This window comes from Stegodyphus dumicola, chromosome 3, assembly GCF_044657685.1.
Source record: "Stegodyphus dumicola isolate Sdum_Otavi_A_Nest chromosome 3, ASM4465768v1".
NCBI lineage: Eukaryota > Metazoa > Arthropoda > Arachnida > Araneae > Eresidae > Stegodyphus > Stegodyphus dumicola.
Genome location: NC_140770.1, coordinates 81,133,788 through 81,154,281, shown reverse-complemented (window position 1 = coordinate 81,154,281; position 20,494 = coordinate 81,133,788). Strand labels below are relative to the sequence as shown.

Genomic DNA, 20,494 nt, shown 5'->3' with positions numbered 1-20,494 from the left:
ATCAAAGCGCGATTATTTTTGTTTTGTTTACGTTAGACATTATTTATGTATTAATCTGTAAATATGTATATTGATGAAATATTTAATCTGTACGTATTTTATCAAAACAACTAATAGTAATATTTTATCTTCAATTAGAATACGTTAAAAAACCCCATAAATTATTTGGGATTTCTTTTAAAGCAAAATTTTATGAAAATGACATTATTTGAATTTATAGTATTACAGTGGGGAGAGAATCTGTCACAAGTACCACAACGTTTCCCGTTACTCCTCATATTACACCTTTATTGATACACCCACGCGTTGTGTATGAATCTCATCTATGCGAAAATGAAACATTTCAAGACAGAAAAGCTTGCAACCCCGCTTGCCACCTCGAGTTATTCGAAATGACCAATCGCATTGTTTGGTACTGCAAATACTATAAGGAAACTATGTGGCTGAACTGTAACCAGTCAGCGCTCACACTTAATGATAGATTCACTTCCTGGCTGAGAATCTAGAAGTGTTCTTTTCCTGCTTCGTGTAATGTGCACTTTCAAATCTGCAGGCCTAAATTTGATCTTGAAGACCACTTACCAATTTCAGAAGCGAGTGAGAATTAAAGTAATTAACATGCTGATTAAGAGATATCTCCATCACTTGGTGGTAACAAAGCAAACGAACCCTTGACCTCCACAATAGTTAGAATATATTGTTACATGATCAGTCATCAGTTAAACTGAAAAATTCAATGCAAATCCAGACTTATTAGAACATCTTTAGTTTTTGTCTTTCTGGAACTCTTTTAATGATCCATTTGAAAGAAAAACCTTTTTACATTTTTATGCTTTCGTTATCTTAAGAAACAACTCAAGCCAATATTAAGGCAATATTTGCAAGCTTGAAAAAAAATACTGAACAGTTTGTTGAGCGGTAGGTATTTATCGAAGCAAGAAATAGGACCCGGGCCAGGATTCCAACATCGAACTGATTGATTGTTACCCAGACGTGTTTTTATTCTCGAAATACTCTGAACTTGATCAACTGAAATTATTTTAGTTAAATAAAATTCAACTATCATAATTTAAATCGCATGCTTTTTAAATCCTGAATATTAGCAATGTGTTCACAGGTAACTCTTGTACTTATTAACTACAATTTGCGCTCATTAAATTCATTAGCAAATTAAAATTTTATACAAAATTTAGGTATAATGTGCACACAATATTTCCAGTCAGTATTAAGAAATATATTCAATTAAAAATAAACTTGATTTTGGATGTCAATATTTCTCACAAAATCGTTTTTCTGAAACATTTTAAATTAAATAATATATTTCTTGCTGGAATTTACAGAGATGATTCTTCGAATTAATACTCCACAAATTACAATGTTACTTAACAATGGCTAGTCTTTTATTTATCTAAATTATATTTTATTTAAATAGAAAGTTTAATCAGGTATCATTTGCATCCATTTACACTGTTATTTTCGATTAAACTATTACCTTGCGTAACGCTTAGGGTCAGGATTTGATTTATTTTATTATATCAAAGTACTATGTTGCTATCTCCTTGCCTTATGTAAAGGACGTTTGATTAAAAATCCATCTTTACATTGATCTATACCAGACATATATAATCATTGTTTTTAAAAATATTCCTAGACATTATTTTATAATCTAGAAGTTATTTTTTATGTTCATGTAACCATTTTTCCGATCAGCTAACATATGCATTTTAACATAAAAGAAAAATCAGGAAAGTTTAACAACATCGCAATTTTTACATCAACCAAAGTTAAAAAATATAATTATGCTAGAAAAATATAGGGATAAAGTGTCGTATCACATTATTTCGAAAACAAGAAAACCCTTGCAGGCTTCAAACTCTAAAACTCCTTCAAAGTAAAAAGAATGAAAAATTTTATATTTCAAAGACAAATTCACCAAAAGTTGCGAAACAAAACTTTTAAAATAGCTTTCTTATATTTTACTGTACATGCATACTCTGATGAAGTAAAAGTTTTCTTTTTATTTTCTAATTATTTAGAAGTTCCCCCCCCCCGAAAAAAAACCTTCTAAAACCCACAGTACCTTTCTAAAAGCGCAGTACTGTTTTGTTTGGAATTTATTTTTTATTTGAAAACTAACTCTTTTATTCAAAACAGCTTTCTCGTTATTTCACTTGTATATTTTGTATCATTTCCTATAAAAGAATAAACAAACAGTAACAAAAAAGTCAGAGAAATATGTGCAACCTAAGCAAACAATTTCTCTTTCTTTTCAAATAATTCTTTTCTAATTCAGAACAAACTTTCGATATCGTTAAATAAAGGAAAGGTTAGTAGTGTGTTTTTAAATATTCTTTGAATTAGTTCTTTAGTTTTCATCCTGCTTTATAAAAAAATATATTCTTCATACATTTGGTTTGTTCTTAGTTTTGTTATCTTTTGTTTTACAAAGAATTCTTTGCAAAAATAAGGTATGAAACTCGAAACGAAAGATGTATTTATTTTTAATCTTTGAGTAACTCTTTAAGTTCTCTTTTACATTGGAGCATACCTGAAATGTTGTTTTTCTTACCCTCTACATGCATGCAATGAATAATTCAAATATAATCATCAATAACTACCAAAGAAGTCAAAGTTGTGAAAATGTAAATAATATTTTAGTCATTCTATTTTATACCCTCATTAGTGAGAATCTGGTTCGGAAAGTATAGTAGAAATTGTAAAGAAGATAGAATGGAAGAAATACACCGAAAGATATCGATTTTAATTTTTCTGTAAGTATTTCCAAAATATTTCCATTATTTTCGGAATATTTCTTAAAAGTTTCGTTACATGAAGTTATAAATAATATCAAAGACTAAGAAAGAAAAGAACTCCAATAAACTCCTTAATCAAACAATGCATAGTCATCTTTCTTTAGATGAAGTATGTAACACTGTAGAAACATTAGGTATTAAGCAGGATAGTCGGTCATGTCCGTCACGTAAATATCGCTTGAAAATTTCAATAGACAAGCAGGGCATATTCACATGAATTTAAGCTAGAATTTTATCAAAGCGTAATAATACTCTACTTACCATTTCTGAATTTTCTTTCGTTATGGAGATAAATATGTGTGAGCTTACGAGAAATAGATTGTTAATGATCGTGTTTCATGGTTCTACTTCGGACATCAAATTACTGACCCTAAGCAATAAACTGCCGTCGTATTTATGAATGGTGGAAGAAACAGCATGCATTAGTATTATTTTAGTACTGTCTATAATTTTGCAAGTGTCTGGTCATTATGAAAATAACTTTGAATAATATCTATTTTATTTTTTATTTCAATATTCGCAAAACTTAAAAATTCGCCACATTTTCAGTTTGAAAATGGGACTGTGCAAGTTTCTTTTCGAGGTCAAATGAGTATTTGAGATATCTGGTGTAGCGATCTTCATGTTTGCATAAGTCGAACCATATGCGAATGTCATTTGCGGAGCTCTGGCTAATACGCTTCAGATCTTCATGGGGTTTGTCGCAGCAATCAATGAGAAAAGAGGAAAAAGAGGCATTTAGTAAAGTAAGTCTATTAGTCTTAAGAGAAAAGAGGCATTTAGTAAAGTAAACTCTTACAATCTAGTCGCTACTGCTGTAAAACAGGACCACCTGACACAGTGTATCTGTCCCTCGGAAGATCTTATTGCTGTCTTTTTCAATACTAAAGTATCTGCTCACGTAAACAAGCAAAATACTAACAGTTAAATTTTAAGCTAAACTTCCTTTCTTATCAATTCTTAATTTCAACTTGCCACTTCTGGCCAGAACGTAGTTTTAGAATCACATCTGAATTCTAATGAGGAAGAGCGGTATATAACCGCGAAGTTCTTCTGTCTCAGCCTTGCAGAGAGATACCAGATATTCTGGCTGCACGCATCCGCCTTTTCAGGATACTCTCTCGTAACCTATTATTACGCTCGGCCGTATTTTAGGTCCTCGATAGCTTCGCAGTCAATTAGCGGGGGCCAACTCTGTTAGAATTTTGATAGCTTCGGCTATATCTCTTTAGTTAGTTTAATTTTTAGTCTCTTAAGTTCAAGCCCCAGTGTCGGCTTTATTGTGCAACTCCAAGACGGAGTTTTGTTAAACTTTAGTTGGAATAATAAAGGGTTATTTCACCCTTATTGTTGTTTCCTGTACACGAACTCAAGCGATTTTTCTCCTCACTTTCAACTGTAACTTAGAATTACACAGTGGAGAATCCTACAATCTTCTTCATTATTTAAGGCAACTGGCTGCCAAAAGAATTAATAATATTCCAGGGGGCACTGTTCAAATGTATACGAAGAGTAGTAAAAATAATAATGATAGTACTGGTAGAGGAATTTACATAAAATTACAAAATCAAGAGATAAAGATTCAGATGAGGAACAGATTACTATTTTATCTTTCTAGTAAGCTGATTGCCGTAAATGAAAACCATGATTCTCTTGTGTCACTCACTGATGGAAATGAAATATGGATCTTCTCTTATAGCAGAATCTTTATTCAACATTTGACCTGTTAGCATAGTGTCAGAGATAATATAGAAGTGAATATTATTAAAAAGCTAAAGCACTTTTCCTTGTCTCATCAAATTGACTTGCAGTGGATTCGTTCTCATGTTCACATCTTACACAATAATATTACAGACACTCTGGCTGAGGACGGTGCTGGATATGCCTTGGTACCTTTTGCGCCTCGCACCTACATGGATATTTTTTCCATGATTATGTGCAAGAAAAAAACCACTTGGCTTGTTCCAGCGGTGCACCTTTGATATTTGAATAATTAACCAGGTGGCTTTGATATTTGAATAATTAACCAGGCAGGATCAAACCACCCTTATCCGCTTCGTCACTGGGGATCTTAGATCTTTGACACCTTTTGAGGATTCCAAGTGTTTTGAAATCTGCATCAAGAGTTCTTCTTAGGAAGCTTCCTCTGATTATATTCTTGCTTGACTGGGGCTCTCTAGGCAGGATCTTATTGACAACCCATTGCTGGTTCTGGATTTCTTTAGAGTGCACAATGTCATGAACCTGATTTAGCCCTGTTACTCTTGATGGTCTAAGGAAATGAGCAACAACATCAGCTGTGGGTAATACATGTTTCGAAAAATACCCATTGCATAATGCTTTGAGAATTCATGAAAGTAGTCATAACTCCAGTGTCTAATGTCTCATTTGTTAAGTTTTTAGACTCAGCAAATCAACATTTTGTCAGTCACTGATCTTGTTTCAATGAATTATTTTATTAATTTAGCTACTTCATTGAAGAGTAATAAATGTTCTTTTGGCGTGAAAGTTGTTACATTATTTTGATATACAAGGGATTACCCACTATACAAGGGTGTTTTCGATTCTCTTCTGGACTGTCAGTGTCATCCTAGATGATGGGGTATGAAGGAATAACTATTTATGGAATATCCGTTTACACCATAGTCATATCTTTTTTCCTCCTTAGTGTAAAATAAATTTTACATATAAACTATTAAACACTATATATATACACTCTATTAAAAAAAAATAAAAATAGAAGCACCATGAAGGAAATGGTTGTTTTTGATGAAATTGAATATGTGTATAGCTCATATATAGATAATAAAATGATTGAAAATTCAAGGTCGTAGTACCTGTTCACGGCTCACAATCCCCCATTGAGTGTCCAAATGAGTAGTTGGTCGAACCGCCCGTAGCGCCAATGCATGCTTGAATTCGTCGAGGCAAGGAGTGGTAGAGGCTCTTTATGTCATCCTGCGACACATTCTGCCAGGCATTCATCAGTTGTCGCTCCAGATCTGCGATATTTCGTGGTGCACGAATCTGGGGGCCTACCATGCCCCAGACATGCTCGATTGGTGAAAGGTTTGGTTACCTTGCTGGCCAAGGAAGGTCACCAGACCTTCCTTGGCCAAACGCAATGAGACAGTCCAGAGATATGTAAGCGGTATGTGGCCTGGTATTATCTTGTTCGAAAATGGCCACGGGATGACGTGCCATGAAGGGTAATGCAACCGGCCGCAGAATGGTATCAACATTCGTTGAGCTATTAAAGATGTACGGAGGATGACTAAAGATGACCTGCTGTCATAAGAAATAGCTTCCTACACCATCACACCAGGGGTTATGGCTGTATGCCTTTGTAAACATCGGGACCGTTGGCCCTGTCCTCTTCAGACACGAACACGGTGCTCATCTGCTTAGAGAGTGAAACGGGATTCATCGCTGAACACTATACGATGCCAGTCTGATGACAGCCATGATGATTGGCTGCGGCACCAGTCCAGACGACTCTGCCGATGTTGTGGGGTCAAAGGCAAACGTTTCAAAGGCCTCTGTGAGCGTAACTCCGCATAGTCGACAATGATACCTTTGGGGCGATTCGGACCTCGCGAACAATCATCCTATCTTGCCTAGCATTTGTGATCCTTGGCCTTCCAAAGCAATTTCCTTGTAATAACCATTGCTGCCAAAATCTTTGCACATCAGTGTCTATACGCTGCAGATGGCCGTCTATTCCTTAGTATGACCACCCAGTACAATGCGACCACGTTCGAAGTCGTTTAGTTGTCTGTAAGGTCTTCGATATCGTCGTAATGGCATCTTTGGTTGTTTCTTTACGGAATTACAATGGCAGCAACAAAAAACGATAAATTTTCCGCCTCTGTTACTTGTTTTATACTTTGCAAATTGCGCACTAGAAATGCGCGCTATGATGGCAATTCCTGTTCATTTGCGTTGAAACTTTGATCATTTGCATGCCGATCAAAATGTTTTTGCATACCAAATTTCCTCACGATTTCAAAAGTCCTTCTTGGTGCTTCGATGTTTTTGCAAAAGAGAGTGTATATATAACATTTAAATCGCTCAGATTTCACTTATGGATGGTTTTAATGTTAAAGATAAATTTAAAAAAATCTCTACTCTTTGTATATATCTTTGAAGAGTGGTAATTAGCTGGCCACATAGATAATAAAGGCTTGTAGCATCAAATGACAATACCTGTCAGACTGCAATAGTGATTGAAGTCATACTAACGTAGAAGGACATGAAAGTGGAAAAGCTATGTTTGTAAAGCGAAAGCAATTAATTCAGTAATACGGCATTCTATGAATTTCATAAAATACTTAAAAGAAGATTTATTCGAAGTTAAATAAAACGTATTAGAATACAGTTTTATGATAAGTTTTGCAAAAAGTTTAGCATTATAAATTTAAAAGAATGTTTGCGAAGAAACAACATGAAAGTTCCTGAAACCAGGATTTCCTGTCCACCACGTAAAAACACGCTAGTAAAAATATTTTTTTGAAATGACATCTACACGAAAAATATTTTCTATCCTTAAATACTTTCTCTTTCACTTTTTATATCAAACTCAGAATCTGTTAACAGCGGGTTTTATTCCTTATTTCGTGTGTACATTATTTGCATATTATTATAGAAATTAGCATCTGAAAGGCAGTATCTAAGTTAATTCGTAGCTGTATTTGAATAATTCGAAGTAAGATATTTACATTAAATTATTCAAAGAAGTGTACGTCTCATATAATAATTACGCTTAAGTCAGCATTAGTGCTTCGATTTCATATACAGGAATTTTGTAAATTAGTTTATTTATCGACCATACCACTTGAATTTAAATATCTTACAGAGTGTTCTAAAATATAACTTCAATGCACCATGCAGCCATTGGTATGTTTTTATATAAATAAATATACAAATTAGTTGACCTTAAAGTCGTTTTAACTGGAAAACTCGAAATCATAGTTTCCGTACCTGCATACACTTAATTGTAAGTATAATTGTTTTTTCACTTTTGTTTTGTACTAGAAACGACACTCCTCACTGACTTCAAACTTGAAAACTTATATCTTTAATTTTATAAATATTTAAATAGATTATTTTTATCTTTAATATAAAAAAAATTAACATATCTTAATTCTTTGTTTTACGTTTACTAAAATTTCTGTTAATGTATTTAATACAGTGACAGTTTTTAGTTCGGATGTATAAAGGATGTTGGATAAGGAGGCGGCAGGTATAACTTCCTTTATCACTGATCTTAGACAAGTATTTCCTTCTATTAAACTCTTTAAAACAACGAAAATAATTTTATGCGAAATATTTCCGTAGCTGAGGATATATCAATCAGTTGGTGAAATATTTTACGCAATCACTGTAAAACTAAAAATTTCAGAAATTAAAATATTTTATCTGTTTAAAATAAGTTTTCCAAATTTTTATTTGAAATATTTTTAGGAAGTTAAAATTACATTTAATGTATCAGCTGTCTATAATAACGAATGCTCTTTTAAGGAAAACGGAATTTTAATTTGCTCTCAAGGTTACGAAGCTTAAAATTTTAAATCCATAAGGTATAAAGAATATTTTATTACGGGGACTTTGGTTGTAGGATGGTCATACAAAATATTGTTACGTTTTTATCTTTTCTGACACCAGCTTTTGCGTTATTTTCTTCGTTCGCGTTCGTACGGAGTTTATGGATTTGGAGTGAATAACGACGACACTTGATGAAGTATCGGAACGCACTTTATTTAGCCAACGTTAATCAGGACAGCTCCAATAACACTTTTTACAGTCGTCGGAGATCTTCTATAAACACGTTGGAACAATCAGTTACACAGCCTTCACACTGTCAGGCAATAACGGTGGAGACAGCTTCACTGCAAAGCACCCGAGTACAGCTCCCAACTCTGCTTGGTTGTTCTCGGAACTCCACGTACTCTCGAGACTCTCCACACGATGCGCTCGACGATGCCCGAAGAGTATAGCTCTCGACTCAGCACAGTCTAAGACAAAATTCGACGATGGACTCTCTCGATGCACTCGACGACCGCCTCGGCGATAGACTTCGAGACACTCGCTCAATGACTGATATCAGCTCGCTAGACGAAGCATACACACACTCGATGAGAGACGCACTAACTGACTGCGGACCAGCAGGGCTTATATAGCTTTTGGCTTGTGTTCGGGAACATTCTGGGCTAAACCGGTAAGAATGCGTTCCACAAGGTTCTCCAACCATGGTATATCGCCATGGTATATCGCCAAATGGTATATCGCCAAATGTCGCCAAATGGGCGATTTTGAGCCAAATATGGCAACCTTGCACTCCTTTGTCATTTTATGGCAATCCTAAAACTGCTTTGCGGGGAAGTTATCTTACGCCTGTACATTTCGCAATAATATAAATTTTAATTCTAAACCTTTCGATTTGGCAATGTGCTGTGAATTTTTTAACAAGCATTCTGTATAAGGATTTTAATCACAAGTTGGGGTTTGTTTTCGTAAATATTAAATGTAAATGATGACTATGATAAGTTCGATGCTGATAGCTGATTGGTTGAAAATAAACAATTTACAACTTTTTGCAAAAGGATTGAAAAAAATCATGCGTCTTTATTTCAACGGTAAATCAAGTAGGAAAATTGTTTGAAATCAGATGTTCGGCCGAAATAAATGGGTGTGTGATTACAGCCTAAGAAACCTTTAAAACCTCTGTTGGAAAGTGTGACAAAAATCATAGCCATCACCCAATAGTTTAAAATGTTTTATTCAACAAAAGTATCTTCCATGTTAACTTTCATACGACACCTTTGTAACACTTGCGTGCGTTCTGCATTTTTCCACGCAGTCATTTTCAACAATAATTTTTGATAAATTTGTTTCATACATACATGCTTAATTATAATTATTTTTTGTTCTCCTTTGGGCTTGTTCCTGCATTTTGTTGTTATTGCTGTAACATGCTGATTGGCAATTATTGGCATTTGCTGCAAAGTATAAAAGGCTATAAAATGATTGGATTATATCAATAAAGGCGTTATTTAATTCTCTGACGCCTTTTTTCGATGCATACTGCTGACACATTCTTAAAATACCTAATGTAATTAAACTTAGTTTTACGTATCTTCTAAATTATTATTATTATGTCAAAACCTTACTATAATTAAAAATTTTTATTTTTATAAAGTCTCTAAATAGATTTCAGTACATTAAATACTCATTTCCTAAGATTTAAATGCTCATTTTTGCTCCTCCTTGCTTAATAAAAATCTTCAATATCTTCTCTTTTCATTAATACGCAGATGAAAACAAACTTATCTCGGGAAACTAAAAATTTGCTATGAAATAAAGCAGTAATTTCTTTTTCACTAGAATTCAATATTTTATGGCATGGATTCTTTTAAAAGGTTACTTTCTAAGATTTAAATACTGAGTTCCTATTGTCCCTACTTTATATCATCTTCTTTTCTAGTTGATGCACAGATAAAAACGAAATAGTTTGGTAAAATTAATGATTATGCCCATTCAAATAAATCACTGAAAAATATCATTTTTCACCAAATTTTGAAATTTATTGTTATTTAGTTAGGAGCTCTTTAATTAGTGGGGATATCTTAATAAGTGATATCAATAATATATTACTTTTTTGTACATTTGCGAGTTGCACACATCTCAAAGCAAGGCAATTACATTGGACAAGGGCTGGTTTATGTGAGGTGGTAGTGGTTAGTATTTTCATGTTTATTTTAAGCAAGAAATTTTAATTTTAATGTTTAAGATGTCAGTAGGCTATTTCACTTTAGTAATGTTTCGAGACAATTTATAAAAACAAAATTCATATTTTTTAAACAATATTATTGTTTTAATTAAATGTACGGAAAAGAAAAATTAATTAATATAGCCGAATTCTATTTTTCTGAATATTTTAGGGGATATGGAGAAGTCAAGATCATTTCTCGTACGGTCAAATGTAATCGATAAGCGAGTCTTCCTTTTTTTTTCAGTCATAGGCATTTCTTTGGCATAAACTTTCCGCATGTGCAAATCTGTCGTGATAATTTCATCCACAATGAATTTTGGTAGTCCTAACTGATCTATTATCATTATAAAACGCTGACGTCATTCAGAAATGTATTTATTATATTCTCGCGCATTATCCAATGTATGAGACGTTGACCATACCTTCTTCTGAGCATTTTTTACTACCCAAATACTCGTGCTTTCCTTAAAGTAAACTTGCTGCAGGTTTTTGTATCATTCTCGATTGTGAATTTTTTCAAATTTGCCTCAAAACCTCTTTGCATATCATTGCTTGATAACCCTCTGTATTTACGCAATGTACAAACAACAGTTCATTTCGCAAGTAATAGACATTCTGTAACAACTTACACGCGGCTGACAAGAAATCGACTATTTACGTACTTAACAGCTCCAAACCTGTCAATGCCAGAGATGCTGCACCCCTTGGAACTTCTAGTTGGCCCAGGATACTCTTTCTGATTACTTTTTGGACAATTCTATCGTTCCTTACATGGGACTAAAACTAAAGTACTACGGCTGCTAACAATGGCGCATTATAAATTAAGACTATCGAAGAAAAAAAATAATTAAATTTAATGTTAATCATTCTTTCAGATGTCATTTATTACACATTATTTCTAGTTTGTGTACAGGGATTGCACTGTTTTAGTTTTAGCACCGTTTAACCAAGAATATTTAGGTAGCTAAAATAACTAATTTTTACATTTTAGTGAGTGCATTTAACTAAAATTGTATGATTCATCACAAGTTCGGTATATTTTTTATTTTCAATTTTTTAGACTACAGAGTGCCCTAAAATGTCTGAGTAAAGTTTTTAACCTATAGGAAATGCATTAGATAGTATTACACATTTACACATTAACGATGCATAAATATTATGGTGTTATGCATATTTAGTAGTAACCATGATAACGCTAGTTTGTAATTAAGTGCACAGTAGTAACAATATTATTTACGTTGTATAGTTAACATAGTAATGCTACGTAAAAGACTATTTGTTAATAATAAAAATAAAATAATTCTTTCAAGCTATTTTGCATGCGTTTCACATGGAAGGATTTCTAAGTTCATATTTTAAAGAACATTATTATTCTCATACGCATATATATTTTTCCCTCCTGCTTCCGAAAACGTTCAGAATTTACAGTCAGCGTGCTTCTAGCACACTTGCAGCCAGAAAACTCAGTTTTAACTTAATTTGAGAATTTAATTTGGAACTTCGCAAAATTAGGGAAATCTTTAAATATGCGTGCAAACTTTTCTAGAAATATACCTTGCCACTGAATTTCTTGCTTCTTCGTGTATCGTGTTTCTATTGATCTCCTATACGTTTTGCGCTTGGCTAGAACGACATCGCTTTCGCTTTAAAACATTAAAGAATTTGTTGAACCTCTCGCACAGGAAAGGGAGAATATTTCTAAAATTACATATTCAGAAGACTACTGAAAATTTCTAGGAAAAGATCAGTGTTATTCGAATGTTTCAGGAAGAACTATGAGCACGTTTTCTTTAGAGTTAAATATTTTTCCTTCTCACCAAAAAAGTTGCTAAGAAATGCCACGCTTTATGTTTTACGAAAATGTAATGAGTGTAGCACAAAAATTTCGCATATTCTTCCATTCTTATGAAATGCAAATTGGGAATTTAGTTTTGACATATAGATTCTTTTGAAAGAAATTTAAAAAATGGTCATATCTTTCATAAGTTATTTATGCCTTTTAAATAACTAAATTTATATGTAATTTTTATCATTCATCTTTGCAGGTTAACTTTGAATCTCATTGTGATCAATTCATGCAAATTGGCAAAACTGAAGATATAAAAGGCTTCAGCTATTAGGTAAATATATAGAAACTATAATTAACAAACCTTTAGCCATTGGAGACAACATCAGAAGATTAACGCAAGCAGCACCATGTCCTTGTCCAAAGACTGTAACGTTATTCGGATCTCCACCAAATTCTGCGATGTTGTCTTGAATCCAGTGAAGAGCCGCTACTTGATCCATCAGGCCATAATTACCGCGAGCAGAGCGATCGACAGCCGGCAAGAAACCTGAAAAGAAAAAGAAAAATCTGAAAGGTTTCGGATTTTAACAGTTACCCAAAAGGGTTACAGTTTTTTTCTTTTTTCTTTTTTCCTACGCTGTCGTCTGAGCTCACAGTCCACCAGTCTGCTGTTGCACTCACTCCTGCCTACTTTTTTTTTTTCTGTCTTCTTAGCTTTATGTTTAAGCATCATTTTCTTCGAATTTACACATATACAATTCAACAGCAAATTTACAAAAATTCTAAAAGTAGCATAGTATCATTTGTTTAGAATTTTAGACGCAGTGTTAACTATTAACATAACAACGTTTCTATTTTTTCAGTTTTTTTTTTTTTTTTTTTCAGTTTATTTTGTAAATGTTCAGTTTTCTTACTAAGATAAACTGAAAATCCTTGTTCTGCTCATTTAAAGTGATGAAACTGTGCACATTGCACTTTGTTTATATTTTACTGCACAGAGTTTGATTTCATTTGAAACGTTTAATCTGTACCCCGCGGTAAGTCTCAAGGTTATGTTTTCGCTGATAAGAAATCTCACTGTATATGAGACAGTTCGCTAAATTTCAGTTTGCCTGCGCTTAGAGCTTTCGCAAATGCACGCTTTGGATTTTGAAACATTTGCTCTTTTCTCTTGCGTCATATTAAAACTGAGCACACTTAACGTATTATTTCCTTTATTTAACTAGTTTTAGCCATACCTAGATCAAATGCAATAGTCTTTAAAAAGAGTAAAGGAAATTATAATAAAAGCAAAGGTAAACAAAGGAGTGAATATGAAGAAGCCCTAGAAGAAAATTGAGCTGATCATTCAAATATTATTAATTCATCAGCTAGTGAAAATGAATTAGATAATTCGGATGTTTTAGATTCAAATGAAACATCTCGTGTTAAAAATGTAATCATGGATACTAATATTTTAGCTTCTGTGTTCTTTGAATTTATGAGATGTTTAAAATGTGAAAAAAAACAGGACGATTGTGTAAAAGTGAAAATAACTGTGGTGAAACTATTAAATTTCAAATAGAATGTGCGTTTTGTTAATATAATTTCTTTTTCTTCAAAACTGTGGGAAAATTATATTTTCAACATACGGCAAGAATGCTTTGTGGTGATATGAATCTTCTACCGCCCCCTGCAAAATCTTCTAAATATAATACTCTCTTACCGCAGGAAGTAAGAGAAACTTGTGAAGATAGTATGAAACTGTTTTAGAAGCAGTTGCTGAAAATGGAAGTAATAATGATTGATATTGCTGTTGCTTCGACGGCACGTGGCAGAAGTGAGGATTTTCTGCTAAGAAGGGTTTTGTTAAGATTACTAGCACAGAATCTAGTAAGGTATTTGATGTTGAGATTTTTTTAAAGAACATTGCTTGTGTCTAAACAAGAATAGCCACCTTACAAACTGGAAGACAAACTTCGAAGATTACAGTGGAAGAATGGAAGCAGACGGAGCTCTCTATATTTTTCCCCGCTCCGAATCCGAACAGAATGTGCCATGCATACAGTATTTAGGTGCCAGAGAATCAAAAGGTTTCCATAGTCTAAAGGTGATTCCATAGTCGAAAATAATGTGGTGTATGAAGACCAATGTTTTGTGACCAAGCTAGGAAGTATTAGTCATCTAAGTGAAACATAAATTGTACTCGTCTTCAACGGCTGGAAACAAAGAAGACAGACCAAAAGCTTTCAGCTGGGAAGCCGTTTTCTGCCGAAAAGAGGTTAAAAGAAGTTGAAATTAATTGTTTACAAACATACTATGGTCTATCTATATGGATAAATTTATCTACTGATAAATGACCTATCTAGTGATTTTGATAAATGAGTATTTTTATGATATGAAAATATGATCATGGAATTACAAAATTATTGTATTACAATTCTACTTACAATTCCTTTTTTTAAATTTTACTTCATGATATTAAAATCAGAACGAAGCTCTGCAAGAAAGCTGAAATTGTATTCAGGTATTCCGGTATTCAGTTCGAGTGGAGGACTACGTTATTCAAAATTTGAGGTCTCTGGATATCTTTGGTTTTTCACAATGCGAGAAACATACATATATTTATGCAGATTCTTCATTATTTAATTTCTTTAAATATAATATTGGGGTTCTAATATTTGGTGGCAACGATTTAAAAAGTGATTCAAAATTTTATGGTGAACGGACGCAAAATACCAAAACGAAACTAACAGTTCTGGCCAAATTGTTACTTGGGCTATTAAAAGCATATGTAAAGCTATATGACGTTGTCTATTGAAGGATAATAATTTTTTACTTAAATCGGTGAGAAATTTCTTAACTGTATTTTGCAGATATACCTAATTATACATTACTGAATAGTAACCAAGCATATAATTTTGGGAAAATGTAAACTATTATGACATGAAAGTATGATCATGGAATTACGAAATTATTACATTACAATTCTACTTACAGTTTTTTTTTTAAATTTTATTTTATAATATTAAAATCAGAACGAAATTCTGCAAGAATGCTGAAATTGTATTCAGGTATTCCGGTATTCAATTATTAAAAAAATTGAAAAATATTAACATATTTTAATTAAAAAAGTGAAAAAAAATCGCGTTATTTGAATATATTAGTCCAAAGAGGATTTCTCCCTGAAGGACCTTTGTTTTCATTTTGCGATTTTGCAGTGAATCACTCTGAATATCCGTTTCACTTTTCAAACTGTTGCCACCAAATACTATCGCCCTGTATTATATTTAAAAAAATTAAATAATGAAGAATCTGCATAAATGTATGTGTATTTCTTGCATTGTGATAAAACAACGGTACCTAGACCCATCCAATTTGCATGACGTAATGCTACTGCGAATATGGGCATCTGGAAGACCAAATTTGAAATTTGGAATTTGTTTTATTATCGGTTCAATATTTTGTAAAACTTTAACGAATTTTTTATTAACAAATTGAACAATATAAAAGCGAGCAATGGCAACACTCTACGGGAGGGGACTACTTTTATTTCCAGCGCGCGGAACTGTGCATGGAAAATTCTAAAGATATGCTCATTTTAAAATTATTTTGCGATATTGCTGTTGAGCTGAATTTTATGGTTTAAGTGCAAAGAGCATGATAATAAATAAATAAAGGTAACACAAAAAACGTTAAAAAAACGCATTTGGACGTAATTTAAAATCTGAAACCATTCAGTTTTTTTTTTTTTTTTTCCCCGATGTAAATAAACGGCGTTTGTGGTAAAAACGGTTTAATATCTAACTATAATACTCTAAGGACAACTATTGAATATAAGAAAGCCATTAAATATGGCAAACAGGAACCTTTGATAACAAGAGAATACTTCTGAAAGTATTACTCTGAAAGAAATTTATAGGTGACGTCTTCGAGGAGCTGGAAAAAAATTTTCGAAGTTTAGGAGAGCGGAAGGAGACAAAAGCATCTTTCACAAAAGTAAGTTAATACAAGGGGCTTTTACACTTCCAGTTACGATGACTTGATGAATCCTACTGTCGATCCTATTAATTTTTATACAGAAGGAATAATTCTTTCCAGTAAAAAAAAAAAAAATATTAAAAGCGCCTGTTAAAAAAATGGGGAAAAATACACCGGAAATTGCTGTCTTCAGTAGAGAAGGCGATAAATGAAAAAAATAATTCTTCGAAATACGGAATTTCGGATACTTTTTTTTTTCCGACTGCCCTTGAAGAATGAAAATCCTTTCAAACTACTTCTGTGACCAGTAATAAACCTGAGAATAAAGTTCAGGGATTTTGTCAGCAAAGAAAAAATATTCGGATTCTTAATCATGCATTCATCTACTCTTGACGAACTCTGATACTCTATTTATCAAAATTTGCCAGTTTTTAGGAGAAATTAGAAAATGGTGTACCAATACGTAGGATTTTATTGATACTTCATAAATGAAAATTGGAACGGTTACAAATTAATTCATTTCTGAGTTGCTTTTCATACTGAAAACGTTAACGTACAATTTTGTACATTTAAGATAAAACGCATAAAAGGTAATTAATTATTAATCTTTATGAGCCAGTCAGAATCAAAATTACACATATTGTTGTGAGTAATTATTAAATGTGTATAAAATTCAATTAATGTTTGCGTGTGCTACGGATTTGTAATCGCTTTAATAACTATGCCCTCTTTAGTGCCTAAATAATTATATAAGCTGAACAGGAAGAGGTTGAAAATTTATTGAAATACGTAATATTTCATACAGAAAGATAAAGGTTTGAAATATCTCACAGAGATAAGGGAAATTCTCCTGAAATCATGAGGAATGTCGAAGATGATTAAAATTACTTACTTAATAAAATATAAAGCAACAAATTTTTATGTTAATTCTAAAATTAAATAATAATCTATAATCACATTGCTTGCACCATATAATTCGCAGCCACGCGCAGAATCCTGTTCATAGGGTTGTTAGTAAAGAAAGGATTCACGATTCATTTCTGAAAGATTCGAGAAAAATCACTATTAACACTTCGCATTTTCCAGAAATTAAACAGAATAAGGAATATGCGAGAGATTGCTAAATAATGCGAAGATAAGACGAAGGTTGATTATTATTTCAGTTTGCGAACAACTAAGGTAAACCGACAACTATATGCATATTTATTATTTTACAATCATGCAATGTTGCACAATGGCAAATGTATGCTGTTTTAGAATTAGTTGCTTACAGCATAAGCTACATATTATATGGCTTATACCATTCTTACAACATCAGGGAAAGAATGGTAAACAAAAAGTGAACTAAATGTGAAACAATACATCCTGCCCCCTTTTCAGTATCATCCATTGTCTTAAGATGTGCTAAGCTTCCTAAAGTGTGGGGTGGATACTGCGCTGTTAATGACGATATGCGAATAAGATTATGCGTTTCAAGATTTACTTTATCAAATGTATGTTGTATCTAGGGTTACGTTTGTCTGCAAGTTTCATCCTTTTATCTACGCAATAAATCTCCCCAGTCTATCACACACACACATGCATATACTTAACCCGGCGGAAGTCGCACCAAGAAAAGTTACTCTAGCGGTTGCGTGGGTTATCACATACCCCAATATTTAAAATACGATAAAAATAATTTTATTTCGTTTTAAAGCTGTTTTTCTTGTTCTCGTGTATTATAAATACGTGAATAATAATTGGGTTTCAAAAAATTAATTTCCAAAATAATCTTAAAATTAAGATAAATGAAAATAATAAAAAAATAAACATCATGCCTCTAAGTTTCATTGCATCTCTAATACATAATGTTTATTTTATTTCTCCACACTTTGAACGAAATACATTCATGTGTTCTTGGCACAGAATGTTTTCACATTTTAAACATTGCATTCACGTTCTTCTGTCCTTGGCGCAAAGGCAAAAAAATTTATCACATCTTTCATACTTAGCTGTTTCGAATTTCATGTATTCGTTTTAATTCTTCGTCGAAACTTCTGCTTTTGTTTTGCATGCAGTACGTCAGTTTTTTGGTAAAGTATTAATCTCTGATCTTTGTTCAAGACATTTTTTCATTAATTGTAATGCTAAGTCCTTCAAAAACAGACTTCTGTTTCTGGTTGGTGGATTAGCAGTTGAAAGTAATATAATTCAAGTTTATTACAGTAGCATTCAGTGCAGGAAAGAAAATTACCATTGGCCACCTCCTTGTTATTTTGGCAATTGAATAATTAGCTGACAGTTTTCATCCCCCATATCCACTGCTCCTTTATTCATATTATAAAACATATAATTCCTGACGTTTTATTTTCTCCAATAGTATCATCTATAATATGATCGTTACATAATGTTGAAAGCATAAGAACAGTTTTTCCTTTTTTAGGAACATCAGGAATTAATGTTTTATCTTTTTCTAAACCAAAACAGTGTAGAAAATATTCCTAGCTTCATCTTTAGTTTCCGAAATGCAATCTTCATCGCTTTCAAATATTTCTAATAAATCTCACAAGCGTTGCATCTCCAATTCATAGGGAGTCATTCTTTTTACCATAATGCAGTTAGAAATATTTAAGAATTTAAAGTCAAGTACTTTCAAATCCCTTGCGAGTAGAAATATTTACTCTTACACTCTAGAAATAAATTTCTGAGCTAAATATTCAGTCAGAAAAACACTTACGCGGACAGGCGCGTGGGGTGTGTCGTACCCCAGTTCCAACAAAATACCGATAAATCTTTGAAACACGCAGGCAAAGAAAAAGCGGTTCTGAACGTCAACCACAACTAGAAACTCAGCTACTGAAAGCAGCACAGAATTTCAGTTTCACAAGTTAGGAATATTCCACTTTTATGTAGGGTTGCGGTATGATACACCCCACGCGCTTTCCCGCGGGTTAAATATCTCTAAATATATATATATATATATATATATATATATATATATGTGTGTGTGTGTGTGTGTATGTATGTAAATATCTTTATATACATGTAAATATCTTTATATATATACATAAAATAAAAACATAGGTAAATCAAAATTATAACTTAAATTAGCAATAACTAGTGATGGGCAACTTCGGTACATTCTTGTACCCGTTACTAGAGTAACGGGTACAGACAAGTACCCGGTACAAAATACCCGTTACTCAAGTAACCGTTACTTTGAAAAGTACCGAAAACCGATTTCAAGTACCGAGTACCCAAGTACCGATTTGGAGTACCGAAGTAACGAAATACCGGAATAACTGTTTACTGTAACGTAGTGCCCTAGTACCGGTTTGCTGTACCGGAATACCCTAGTAACGATTTGGAGTACCAAAGTACGCTAGTAATGATTTCGAGTACCGAAGTGCCCTAGTAACGATTTGGAGTACCGAAATACGCAGCTAACGATTTTGCGCACTGAAGGAACTCTGACACGTCACCACGTGTTTGATTTTATCTGTACGGAGTAAGATTTTTAATATCAGAAAACATGTCAACTACGGAAGTGTCTGAGGAGCAGACCATTCATGGACACAAGGAGCGCATATCACCATTTCGCAAATACAACTAGATACTACTGACCTCGTACCAAAACCGAAATGAGCTGAACCCTCATCGATCCTCCAGTAACGAATACCGAAATACCGGGAAGAAACGCATATTTTCGTTACAAAGTAACGAATACCGAAAAGCACCCGTTTCGGTACAGAAGTAACGAATACCGAAAAGTGTCCGTTTCGGTACAGAAGTAACGAATACCGAAAAGTACCCGTTTCGGTGCAGAGTAACGAGTACCGAAAAGTACCGATTTCGGTACTGAAGTAACGGGTACTTGGATGTACCGATTTTCAGTACCCGTTACAACTAAGTATCCGTTACAAAATACCCGGTTCGGTAGTACCGACTCATCACTAGCAATAACCCCTTAATTGTTAATTTTAATTTGGGTACTTCTGTTTGTCGTCTAAAAATAGCAATAGATTATAATAAACTTTTCTGGACTGGGGCTATTCTAGATTAATCCCTATCAGATGATATTTACTTTACGCTCTGACGAAATCGAGCTTTATTAATTATTTAGTCATAATGAAATGGAAATCGAAACTAACCCACTCTGAATTAAGATTTCGTTCTGAATAC

The 20,494-nt window shown here is 33.1% G+C and overlaps 1 protein-coding gene across 1 annotated transcript in view; it reads right to left on the bottom strand.

The window, feature by feature from the left end:
* Window positions 1-20,494, bottom strand: part of LOC118195786 (neuroligin-4, X-linked-like) — a 291,903-nt gene that overhangs the window by 217,037 nt on the left and 54,372 nt on the right. Inside the window, exon 2 of the mRNA XM_035367112.2 lies at window positions 12,735-12,920. Coding sequence (XP_035223003.2) covers window positions 12,735-12,920 — 186 coding nt within the window. The remainder of the gene's footprint in view (window positions 1-12,734; window positions 12,921-20,494) is intronic.